The sequence below is a fragment of the Phodopus roborovskii genome, unplaced genomic scaffold (genome assembly GCF_943737965.1).
Source record: "Phodopus roborovskii unplaced genomic scaffold, PHOROB, whole genome shotgun sequence".
Classification (NCBI taxonomy): Eukaryota; Metazoa; Chordata; class Mammalia; order Rodentia; family Cricetidae; genus Phodopus; species Phodopus roborovskii.
Genome location: NW_026126485.1, coordinates 16,216,775 through 16,229,407, shown reverse-complemented (window position 1 = coordinate 16,229,407; position 12,633 = coordinate 16,216,775). Strand labels below are relative to the sequence as shown.

General features: G+C 38.9%; 1 protein-coding gene across 28 annotated transcripts in view; it reads right to left on the bottom strand.

Annotated features, from left to right (window-relative positions):
- Celf2 (CUGBP Elav-like family member 2) overlaps nucleotides 1-12,633 on the bottom strand; it is an 802,630-nt gene that overhangs the window by 13,201 nt on the left and 776,796 nt on the right. For 22 of the 28 annotated variants that reach the window (XM_051194866.1, XM_051194862.1, XM_051194867.1 and 19 more), the window contains one exon: nucleotides 2,138-2,257. In XM_051194866.1, coding sequence (XP_051050823.1) covers nucleotides 2,138-2,257 — 120 coding nt within the window. Of the gene's footprint in view, nucleotides 1-2,125; nucleotides 2,258-12,633 lie in introns of all 28 variants that reach the window. The other 6 variants (XM_051194869.1, XM_051194852.1, XM_051194860.1 and 3 more) reach the window with 1 other exon arrangement.

Genomic DNA, 12,633 nt, shown 5'->3' with positions numbered 1-12,633 from the left:
GGGATATGTGAAATTAAAAACATTCTTCCTTAACCTGTCACTTAACCTATTAATTCAATTGCAAACAATGAAAATCATAACCCAATTTGAAACTGTTGTACTTGCCAGAGCAAACTTTGTGTAATGTACGACCCCACACAAGGACTAGCTATGGTTTCTCATCACTCAATGAAGTTTCCCCTGGGTCCTCATGATAAAGATGGAAAAAGCCCAGCAACATAAAACAAAGCAGGTGCAAAGGCACAAGACATGGACAGAGACACACAGCAGTCATGAGCACGTGCTGAGGAGGACAACCATTCCCACTGGCCTGTTACTCTGCAGACCAAGGACAGGCAGGCGATCAAATCAAAGTCCTTGTTTGAGGGGAACTAGGTCCTGGGGCAAGAGAAGCAGCATGAGGGATGTATGCACACACACATCCGAAACCCAGCTGAAGGGCAAGTGGGCTGGCACTGCTGCAGGCCAAGGTCAAAAAGAGGAGCCGCACCAGAACAGGACTCAGGCCTCCAGGCTCCTAGGTGGCTGCTGGAAAATGTAAAAGCTGGAGGCAGTTTTAACTGGAATAAAACATTTTGGCTGTCACAAGGTTACCAGGCCATGTGCTATATTCTTATCAAGAGCCATCACATGTGGAAGGAAACATTTTTTCCTTTATGGTCAGTTAAACTTACTCTAGTTTTTTTTTTTTTTTTCATCCCTAGTGCATCTAAATGAAAAGACTTAATAAAACCTGAACATTATCTACTTACTAAAATATGATTTATTTTCTTACCAGGATTATACAAGTTAACCTTTATATGAACACATTTTAGAGTTTAAACTCTTTTATTACATTTATTTATTTAGTGTGTATGTGTGTGTGTGTGTGTGTCTGTCTGTCTGTCTGCACATGTGAACTTGTGGAGGTCAGAGGACAACTTGTTTAAGTTTGATCGCTCCTTCTACCAAGAGGATCTCTAGGGGCTGAACTTATTTTATCAGGCTTGGCAGCAAGCACCTTTACCTGCCAAGCCATCTTGCTGGTCCAACTTCAGTTTTGCAAAATCATACTTTTTGAAGTTTTAAATATAAATTAGGATTTTGATTTAAAATAATTGTGGTCTGGTCACTCAGTAAAATAGTTTACTACTTACTGATGGCTTAAAGTGAAGTAAATGGTCAGGACCTACTTATACACATTTTAGCAGGCAGGTGTTATACTGCTTGGGCCTTCTGGCAGATAATTAGGTCCAAAATGTAGAAACTCTGTTGGCTATTCTGGGTCTCCTGGGCAAGCAGGGTGACCAAATGGATTGACAGGTAAATTATATGTCCTCCTTATGCCTGAGACTCAGTCTTCCCAGTGCAGAAGCCCACACCAAGTGTGACTCATCCTCAGGCCTGGGCACTATTCCCCATATGCATCTGAATAACAGAACAGTTAGCTGTGTGGGATAGAGGCTAGTATCCTTTGTAAACAGGCCAGTTTGTTCCAGAATCAAGTGTAATTTGCTAACCTATTTGTGCCAATCCTGTATTGTCTGTCACTGTTATAGAGGCATCCATATCTCCAGGCACTTCATGAAGACAGTTCTTTTTCTATCGGTATCTCCTTGCCACTCAGTTGTATTTCTGTCTTTCCAAGGACTGGTTTTTTGCTCCTATACTTATCAGGAAACCTTGATTTTCCAAGCTGGAGGGCACCTTTAATATCATTTGACCCAGAATTTTCAATTTTTCCCATGGAGACTAGGCCAGAGAGGGAGCTGTGATTTGCCTGAGCTCTTACAGTTGACTGGCAGTAGAATTGGACATATGCTACCCAACTTCCACTCCATTAACTTTTCCATTATAATACCCTGCCTTGCAGCAGGGCTGAGAAAACAAAAAACCAAACCAAACTTCTTGGAACCTGAAAAACTACCTGTTAAACCACACTGTGCATTGGAAAGAAGCTGGGGTGGGATGTGGTTGGGTTTATTTTGAGTTAATATCAACGGGGAAAGCTTTTGCCTATTGAACCATGTGCTCCTCCATCCCAAGTTTTAGTTCTCCCCATGTCATGTCCTTTTTGGTCAATTGTGGCTGGCCATTTTCTGAAGAATTTAGGGGAAGGCTGTCCACCAGAGCAGCAAATACTCACTGTTTATGGTACCTGCTAGTGCATTAATATTATTCAATCCAACAGTGGCTCCAGCCAATCCTTGCAGGGTCCCAAGAGAGGTCAAGGAATTCATGGCTGCACCAGCAGTAGAATTGGGGGTTGAAGCAGCCACTGAAAAAGAGAAAGGGAGAGAGAAAGCATAAGATGAGAGCCAACTGGAATAAAAAGAAACCCACTATCACTATACAGGTTGACTTTGGAGTCACTTAAACACCACAGACCTGTAATTTTTCTTTAAAGCTTTTCTGTAAAAGACAAATGGAATTGTACTTGTAGGGTATTTGGCACTCAAGAGTTGGTAACTGAAGAGATCACATGGTGGGCTCGGCTCATAGCTCAGTGGTTCTCAACCTCATTGAGCAAGGCTTTTAATTTCAGTCCCCATACTTGCAATAGCCCACCTCCATCTAATTTGCTGGCATAATGAGTATGCTGCTAGATATTTCCTGGGAAAAAATTGTGAATGACAATCCTGCAAGTCTATATTACCCCCTGTTAGTTCCACTGTAGGAGATTCTCAAATTTATATGTTGCACTATTTTGCTCACCCAATTTTTTTTTAGCTATTTGTAAAATGCTCTTAGATTTATAGCCACTGTATGTTACATTATAATTACATTTTCAGAAGCATCAGTGTGGCCATTTAAATAATCAATTGCTATTCTAATTTTTTAAATCTTTTAAATTTCTCTAAACATACTAGTTTTACTTCCTTTATGTGCTAACAGTTCTAATATCTGAGGCCATGGATTCTGCTATTTAGTTGTTTAGTTTTTTTTTTTTTCTTTTTTCTGAGACAGGGTTTCTCTGTGTAGCTTTGTAGACTAGGCTGGCTGGCCTGGAACTTACAGAGATCCAACAGCATCTGCCTCCTGAATGCTGTGATTAAAGGCGTGTGCCACCACTACATGGCTTGCTATTTAGTTTTTTAAAAGATTTACTTTTACTGCTTATTTATATGCTTATGTGAGTATATGTGCATATGAATGCTGGTACCTGTTGAGACCAGAGAAGGGAGTTGGATCTCTTGGAACTGTAGTTACCGGCATCTGTGAGCCACCTAGCATGGGTAATGGTATTCCTTATGCTAGAACATCAAACACTCTTAACTGCTAAGCCATTTCCAGCCCCCTGATTTCCTACTTTTGGTCCCCAGTTTAATTGTAGTTTATGATTTTTGAGTATGAGCTTTAATATTATTTAATATTATTGAGAAATTATTTCTGGAAATCTTAAGAGTACCGCTCAGTGGCAAGAGAGTGAATGGCTTTGGAACTGGTAGTCAATGGCTCATGGATAATTTTAGTTGGTCTGAGAGGTAAGTCTGAGGAGAAAGGAGTAACTCATTTCCACTGCTTAGTCTTATGTACACAATCCACAGCTCTAATGGTAAACAGTAAGTTTCTCTAGAGAGAAACTCATTAGAAACACACGTAGCACTCCAGTGTCAAACAAGCTCAGTTTATGGAATATGGGTTGTGGTGAAAGAGCCTTGGAACCACAGGACCCAATTCTGTCAGGAGTAATAAACAAATGATACAAGTCATAGGTCTGTTTGCGCCTTGTTTTTCTATTTAATTTAAAAACACTTTGGACTCAGTATAGTAAGTAGATGAAATACAGTTTCTCACCTTTTATTGCACTACTTTTTGGAAATCCTAATAGAAGGCAAAGAATAAGTACAGAGTAGAATTAAGTATGAAAATGTAAGAAGCTAACTGCATGAAGTACCTTAAAGTGAGAGGAATCTATGTATACTGTATCATTGGCTAACACTTTATTTGCAAAGAGATCTTTCTACTGCACAGAGAGTTGACTTTAAGAACGTTTTTGAATTTTAACAGTCTGTTTAAATTCAGATTTGTCACAGGGCCAATCTCAGTCAAGCACTTAAAAAGTAAATGTTTGGCAGATGCACAATAGAGGAAAAAGCTCCTCAATACAACATAGAAACAAATGTAATGACATCAATTCACATATTTTCCTATTTCTGTGTTGGTAGTCTAGCAATGAGCTGTCTTGGCTATCTGCGCTATGTCCACCTAAAATTCTCCCCAGTCTCCTTTGGGAGCCACATCTTTCACTTTTTTCACAAAAACTTCGTGAGATGCCAAAAAAGCACTTCAGGAAAGGTGTGGTGTATAAATGTTCACTCATTTTCTAAGAATACCTGTTGAAGCTGCATCATTTCATACAAAAGTTTGCAGAGTAAGATAAGGAGGAATCCAAATGGGGCCCAGGAATGTTTGTTTCACCTTGTTTATGTGGTGACAGTGACAGCTTTCACGGCGTTTGAAGGCTGCCTTACCACAGCTTATATTTTACCTACCGCCTATCGATGTTTGGATAAGCTGGCCAACAAGGAAAGAAGATGAAATGTAGTAGGCTGAAGTTTTGTGTTTATTAGCTCATGTGGCACACTGTCTGTGCACTCTTGTGAAAACTGTGTGTATGGGTAGTATAAAATTTGATAAGTGAGGTAGTCAAAGGAGATTGGTGGTAAGGACATGCTTACTTTGATATGCTCACAACATTTCTTTGATCATCTGACTAGGTTTGTTCCTTACTGTAAAAATTTCACACTGGGAAATCCTTAATACATATCCTAACCTAACAGAGGGAACATAAGGGCTTGTCTTTAGAATTTGTCCTGGGTAAACAATATATCCAAGAGTTTATTGGCTCAGATGAAATCTGTTGGACACAGACTCGGGCCTTTGTGATGTAGGAAGACAATAGTGTTAGACATTCTTTCACTACAGGTGGATCCTTTAAGACTGCTTGAAAACTAATCAAAAGTCTTTTCATTTACTTAAGGAAGAGAAAGCATAGATTAAAGTGTTGAATAGATTGACCTAGTTAGTACACAAGTATAGATGGTAGCTAGAATTCCAGCTGTGTACAGGGTTCAAAGAAAGACCACATGACTTTTGTCATGCAGATATAAACAGAAATATTTTTTGTTTGTTTTCAGAAATCTTTCTTTAACCAGCCCAGATACTAGGGTAGGATTAGTTATCAATGTTAAGAGAGTTTAATCTGGGGCTGGGAGTATACAGGGTAGTAGAATACATATTTACCATATACAAGGATCTTAGTTTTATTTCAAAGATGATTTGTACCAGAATAAGTGCATGCTTTCCTTTTCTTAGTTTTCCAGGGACGGAAGGACCATAATTTTTCTTTCCATCATCTTTTTCACTTTGCTTATAGGAAGAGAAATGACTTCTTGGGATAGAGAGAATGGCAACATCATGCACTCACTGACCATGATCACCACAAGAGTACTGAACTGGAACAGAATGCCATGGTGCTTTTCTTAAGGGCCTTCTTGCCTGTTCTCTTTCTATCCTTCGTAGGCAAAGAGGCTTTGGTTCCAAAAGGACTGTGTTTCAAGAAAGAGATAGGCAGAACAACAACAACATTCTTTCCTGAGATGTCCAAGCTTTAATTCCTAGGACCTGTGAGCTAGGCTACATGATGAAGATGAACAAACGATGCAATCAAAGTTAGTACTGATATGGAGATATTAGCCTTATTATCCTAGGGGGCTCATAGAAGTGGAAGAGAGACTGGAAAAGAAAATTCCAGGAATATGGCAGTGTGAGGGGGACTTGGCCCAAGGTCTCAGGCTCTGAAGACAGAGATGGGCCAGAAGCTGGAAAAGCGATGAAATGGGACCTCCTTTAGCACTTTTGGAAGGAATGCAACTGGCTGATAATATGATGTCAGCCCAGTGACTGTTGGATTATTTATCTGTAGAACTTTAGTTTAGTATGTTTTTGAAGCAACTATACTTGTGTTAATTAGTAACAGAAATAGAAAACTCATTTTCACCAGGAATGACACTACTAATGATGATAGCTAATACTTTTTCAGTGCATGCAGGTGATAGGCACTGTAAATGATGAAACTAGGATTTCCATGCAGCTCATTAACTCTAGAGGCTTAACACTATGTTGACACTGAACTTAAAAATCCTATTTTGTGTGTTGGATGGACCTTGTGGCTACTACAGAGATTTACTTACGGAGGCAATAAATTTGCTTGGAACCTAGATCCACCTTAATGTTTTTTGGCTCTGTTGCTTCCAATCTGTGAGATATTAGGCAATCTCAATTTAACTGAGGCTTAGCATTAATTCCCAAAGAAGTAGTAATATAATTTATCTCTGGGAGAGGGCAAAGAAAACCTTTGGCTATTTTGTCCTTAAGAGAAATTCACTACCATTTCATCATTCTGGAACACTTGAAGATCCAAAGCTTCTCCACCCTTTGTTAACTGGATAAATAATGACAATGACAAAATGTAGCTTTTACAGTTAAGTTACTCATCAAGAAAGCCACCCCCTCTTAACTGTGTGTGTAGTTTTGAGAACCAGGAGGATGATCAGATATGAAAGCTAAAAAATAAAGAAAAGTTTAAAAATGTAATATTTTAGTTTACAAAGAGATAAAAAGAGATGAAAGAGTCTTAGATTCTGACTTCAAAAAGGTATTCTTTGTAGTTTGAGATATCAAAATAAGAATCAGTAGACTGAAGTTATGAAGTAATATATTTTAGGTTAATATGAAGGAGACTCATCTAAGAATAGATGTGTTCTAAAGTGAGGGGAGCTGTCTCAGAGACATACTGCTCTTCATTCATATTGCATATGAATGCAGAGATTTGGATAATTTTGCATGAAGGGCTTGCTGTAAACCTTGGAGCTAGCCTAGGTAGCCTCACAAATCTCTTCAATCAGCTTTTTAAATGGCTTCATGATTTACTAGGTCCAAACATATTGCCATCTCAGAATTTTCACAGTTCAAGGTAAAATTTTGGGAACATTTCCAATTTCACTTCCCACAACATAAATGAAGATGTCAAATGTAGCCCTATTTAGACAGTATCAAAAGTATCGATGTAAACTTATTACTCATTATGCTTGCCCTATTTGTCATTTCTGTCTTCTCTCCAAGGTATATTTACTAGTACATGTCACTAAATTAAAAATGAACAACCACAAAGTCCAGATTATTATTATTATTATTATTATTATTATTATTATTATTATTATTATTATTATTATGTGGTGTAAATCCAGAAGCCAATATTGTTGAGATGTTAACCAGGCCATCTGGTCAGAGCTGTCCTGCTTTTTAAGAAACATCTGTAACCAGATATGCACTTAGTGATAAAGTTTTCTTTTAAGATGTAGTTAGGACTTCCTACATCTCAGAACCAGAAGATTCTTGGGGCTCACTTTGATTCACTAAACATGTTAGTTGTAGGGAAGGACTCTCAGAAATGTGATCTCAGAAAGCTATCTTCACTCTATTTTTGCATGATTGGGAACCACTGGTCTCAGGGATGTCTGATACAATTCTATAAATTTCCCTTAGGACTGTGATGGTTTATGGAGAGAAGTCAGGTCTGGTTTATGACAGCAAAGGAGAGCAATTTGGAGTCAGGGAAAATTAAGAGTTAAAAAAACTGTAATAGACCTGAACTATAGTGGTGCATACTTTTACTTTAATACAAGAACTTGAGAGGTAAAGGCCAGTGGATTTCTGTGAGTTTGAGGCCAGCCTGGTCTACACAGTGAGTTCCAGGACAGTCAAAGGTACACAGAGAACCCTGTTTCAAAAAACCAAAGAAAACAAGCAAACAAAAAATGTAATAGATATGGTTCTGTTCTATATATTAAAAAATCCTCCCAAAAGGCAAGCATATTAAAAAATAGGGATTTCCCCCCCCTGTTTTAATTTCTTAGAACCTTAAGAGTGATGACATACAGTAGGTACCAACTAAGTACCCGCTGGATGAATGAATGGAAGGCTGAGGCAGGGGGAGAGAATAGCCTCATCCAGTTTTCTTATAGTAAATCTTATCTGCAGACCTTAGACAGTCAAGGGCACTCATTTCACTTTATATTGCAGCCTTATTGAAGGGCTCCTGATGACCCAGAAGCAGCTGTGTCTCAGTGAAAGCCTTACAGAGTTTTCTTTCTACTGTATGCCAAAGAAAATAAAAGCTATTTAAAACCAGAACTGATGAAGCCAGATGCTGTCTTGGTGTCACTAGAACAGGGCCAGAGACACTTTCATTCCTGACAATTCTTGAGAGGAAATGAGTAGAATCATTATCAGTTTCCAAGCAGCCACTCTTGTGCATAAACAGGAGATGGAAGGCCCAAGTCCAAGGCCATTTTGTGACTATACTTGTCCTGAGACCCCCTGGAAACACACAAAGGAACTTCACTGCTGCTTTCTTATACTCTATAAAAGGTAGGATAGTATACAACATTCTTCTTTGGGGAAGTCTGACTGCTGAATGCTAAGGAATGGTGTATACTTAATCCTTCCAAGGAAGGCAAAGTACCCATTAGGGGTTGATGATCTCTCATACCTGCCACTTCTTTACTGAAGCAGGTTTTCTTTCTGTACCTGTGTATTTTCAGGTCATATCTAGCACAGATCTACACTACTTTCCTAGGGAAAAAACAGATTTTCTTACATTGATCCTCTTCCCTACATTTTCCAGGCAGCAAGAGTTTTCTTTTAAGCTACATAAAACAGCATTAATAGAAAAGAGCAAGAGTTGCCTTTAGTGCATTCATTAACCACTTTCCACAGAATAATTAGATAGTGAAAGCATAGTGTCTCTGTGGTTTGGGAAAAGAAACAATTGTAAACACAGAGAAAATATCTACTAAATGTAAGACACTGGAGCCTGTGGTGGTTGTTTTGTTTCCAATCAGCTTGGATACTATATTCCAACAGTGCAGGAAAAACAACATAAGGGGCAGAATAGTTATGCAATGACATAGGCACTGCCATTATTGTCTAATCACAACCCTAGGCATTAATGAAATACTGAGTGGCTCTTTTCCCATGGGGCCTAATTATTTCCCAATAACCATACCTCTTATTTTAACTTATTTCTGCAAAGATTTTTGGGAGGAGAGAGAGAAAAGAAAGGGGTGATGGGAGGAAGAGGAAACTGTGCTATACAACAGCGTGAAAGGTTTTGAGGCAGTGCCATCTCATTATTTGATGATCTGTGGTGGCATGTGCTTTACCCCATGTGCTCTGGTCCACTTTCACCACCAGTCACTGGGAAGGGATATAGCTTAGTGCAGTACTGGGACAGAAGGATTCTCTAGAAGACCAGAGAGGGAGATTCAGTCTCAGGACTAGACTGTGACTTGAAATTACTTTTCAAATGTTTTATTCTGAGAGACAAAGGCCATATTTTAATATACAAAGTACTCTCAGCGATGTCATCACTTTAGTTCTCATTTTAAATGCCTTTTGAAACTCTCACTAGTTTATTTGGAAATAAAAAAAAAACTATTACAGTAATTGTCAATAAACAAGGTATTACTTTTGGTATCTTCTCCAGTCCCATAAAGATACACTTAAGGTTGAAAACGGCCTTTGAGGCTACAAGTTTGAAAAAGTCAATTTATATAATTTTACCACAGTGGATCTTTTAAGAATAGAGTAGGAAAAAGAGAACACTGATACTTCAATAATATTTTGCTCATGATTTATCAAAATAAAAAGTACTAAGCCAGCTGTGGTGGGGCATGCCACATGACAGCAACTAGGAAGGAGAGAGAGGCAGAGCCAGTGGCAGTTGGATCTCTGTGAGTTCAAGGCCAGCCTGGTTTAATAGAGTGTTTCAAGCCAGTCATGGATGTATAGTGAGATCCATTTTTTCTAAAAAGTGCATCTCTTTCTTAGCTGTCCCCAGACAGACATGCACTTTTACAAATGGTCATGGGTACAGACAGAAAATGATGTTGACAACTACCGACTGATAAGGGTGAGAAGATGGAAATACAAAGATCCAGAAATCAGATCTTATTTCCTAGAAACTCTTGCTTTCTAGTATTTCAATAGTTTAAAAAATATGTCTGAATGATATCTAGTAAGACATTCCTTCCTGATTATGGATGAGGTGTCTGAATAGATGACCACAAAGACTTTCTGCCCCTATATAATATGGTATGGACAGGCTGGAGGTCCTGGAAAAACAGTCTGAGGAAAGAAGGCCCACATCATCTGGTTTACTAACTTCCCGCCTCACGTCTGGCCTTCAGTGTAGTGGAAATGGGGAGTTTCCTCATACAAGAGGATGGTCATTGCTACAACATAAATTTTCCTCTGGATAACAGAACCTCGAAAGTTCATGTCATATTGCCATCCACTTGGAAAACAGGGATGTTGGCATGTCTGTGTCAGGATGAATAAAGCTTTGCTTTTGCAACTAGCCAGCACAGACCACACATTAGTGTGTTGCTTGGACAAAACAAAACAACTTCCCCCCTCAAAAAAAAAAAACAAAAAACAAAACAAACAAACAAACAAACAAAAAACACCAAAACCAAAATGACTCTGGACAGGCCTCAGCGTCTGGACCTTGATAATAAAACCCACCCAGACATGGGTGTCCCACTCTATTTCATCCAGTAGCATTGTTTTTATCTTTGGTAAGGAGAGGTTAGTCTTCCAACCTTGCATTTTAGGCACTGTGGGAAATTTCCTGCCAGCTGGGCTCTGAAGCACAAAAGGGTAACTGTGAAGAAGCCACACTAGCATTTACATTTACTTTCTAGCACTTCTCAGAAGACTGCAGAAATATGTGTTTTCCAAGGCAGTAGACCACAGGAACACTCTGGATACTGGTTAGAATGTCTCCATGAACAGCACTGTACATACCAAATAAAAACTTTCCCATAATACTTAGAAGTTTATTTTAGAAAAAATGATTATAGAATAATGCATATTATATGTATATCAAACCTCAGTACTTCAATGAGGAAAGTGAAACAATTCCATTTCATGACTGAGAAAATGAAATGATTAGCTCCATTGACTCTTGTTAAGATGTCAGCATTCTCTATAAAGACAAAGGCACTTCTTCCATTACAATCTTCAGTGTTTTTAAAACTCTACCTTTCTTGTTTCTAGACCTAGATATTTAAATCTATATGTGCAGTAAGTACTTTTCAGCTTTGGTTTCTGCAATGTTCCCAATTCTGCTGAGTTTCCTCTCATGTCTCAGAAGCTCTTTTAAACCCATAGTTAGCAGATTTATTTAAGCAAGACACTGCATAGTCATCACTGTCAGACTTACTGGGGAACTGTTGGTCCAATTTTACATCCTGGATGAGACCCCCCCCCCAATCCTGTTTTGCAGTCCTAGGAATTAGTTGTAGAGAGGACCTTAGGTATGCTAACCAAGTGCTATAATATAGAGCAGTATCCTAAGCTCTGTTTTATTTTCTATTTTAATACAGGGTCTTCTAAAATGACTAGGCTATCCTCGAATTTGTTAACCTTCTGCCTCAGCTTCTCATGTAGCTGAGATATTCTGGCCTATGCTAACAGACCTGGCTATGAATGCATCCTGCCCACCCTGCCCAATATCTATCACTTTGGAAAGCATACCAGCAGAAAAGGGGAAGGATTCCAAGAACAGTTTCTAAAAATGGCTTTGGAAGAAGGTCTTAAACTGGTAAAGGCATTTATAAGATGTTAAACAGGTTGACAAATCAAGGCAGTATCTACAATACAGTTAGCTGGGGTTGCTGTACTGAACCAGTGAACCCAGGTTTTGTGGTCAGCTCCTCATCTTCCCCAGAGGGATTCCAGAAGTCACTCCTATTTAGCTTGGTGGACAGTATGGGACAGAATGGATAGGCTACCACATATTCTTTGGAAGGATATCTTTGTGGCTTGTTATAAAATTGTACACATTTCATTTCTTTGTTTTAAGGTTACACTCAATGTATTCAGCATTTATTTGGCATTCTGCCTTTCGCCTTATGTACCTGGGAGAGATGAAAAGGCAACAGCTGGGGAATGCTAACAGAGAGGTTACTCTGTGAAGTCAACATGAGGATCGACTCTTTCACGGACTTGTTTTGTGACTGTCAAAGTCCTCCAATCAGCCTTTCTGTTCTAGTCCTTCAGTTTTCATCTCACATTCACCTTACTTTTGTTTCTTTTGTTCTGGATAATTCTCTTCAGCCTAAAAAATTGTTTTGTTCATCTTAAAAACTTTCTTCTTAGCAATGACATAATTTCTACAGACTTTTAGAATTACTTTTGGCTCAGTAGTCAAAAGTACTGGCTGCTCTTCCAAAGGTCCCAAGTTCAATTCCCAGTAACCACATTGTGGCTCACAACCATCTGGCACCCTCTTCTGGCCTGCAGCACACATGCAGACAGAATGCCAGAATGCTATATATACAAAAAATAAATAAATCTTAAAAAAATTGCTTACTTTTCAAACATATTTTTAATTGTGTGTGTGTGTGTGTGTGTGTGTGTGTATGTGTGTGTGTATGTATGTTGGGGTGTGCACATGTGAATGCAGGTGCCCAGAGTAGCCAGTGACATTTGATGCTCTGGGACTGGATGGCTGTCAGTGGCCTGATGTGGGTGCCAGGAAACTAACTCAGGTTCTCTGTCAGAGAAGCATGTGCTTTTAAA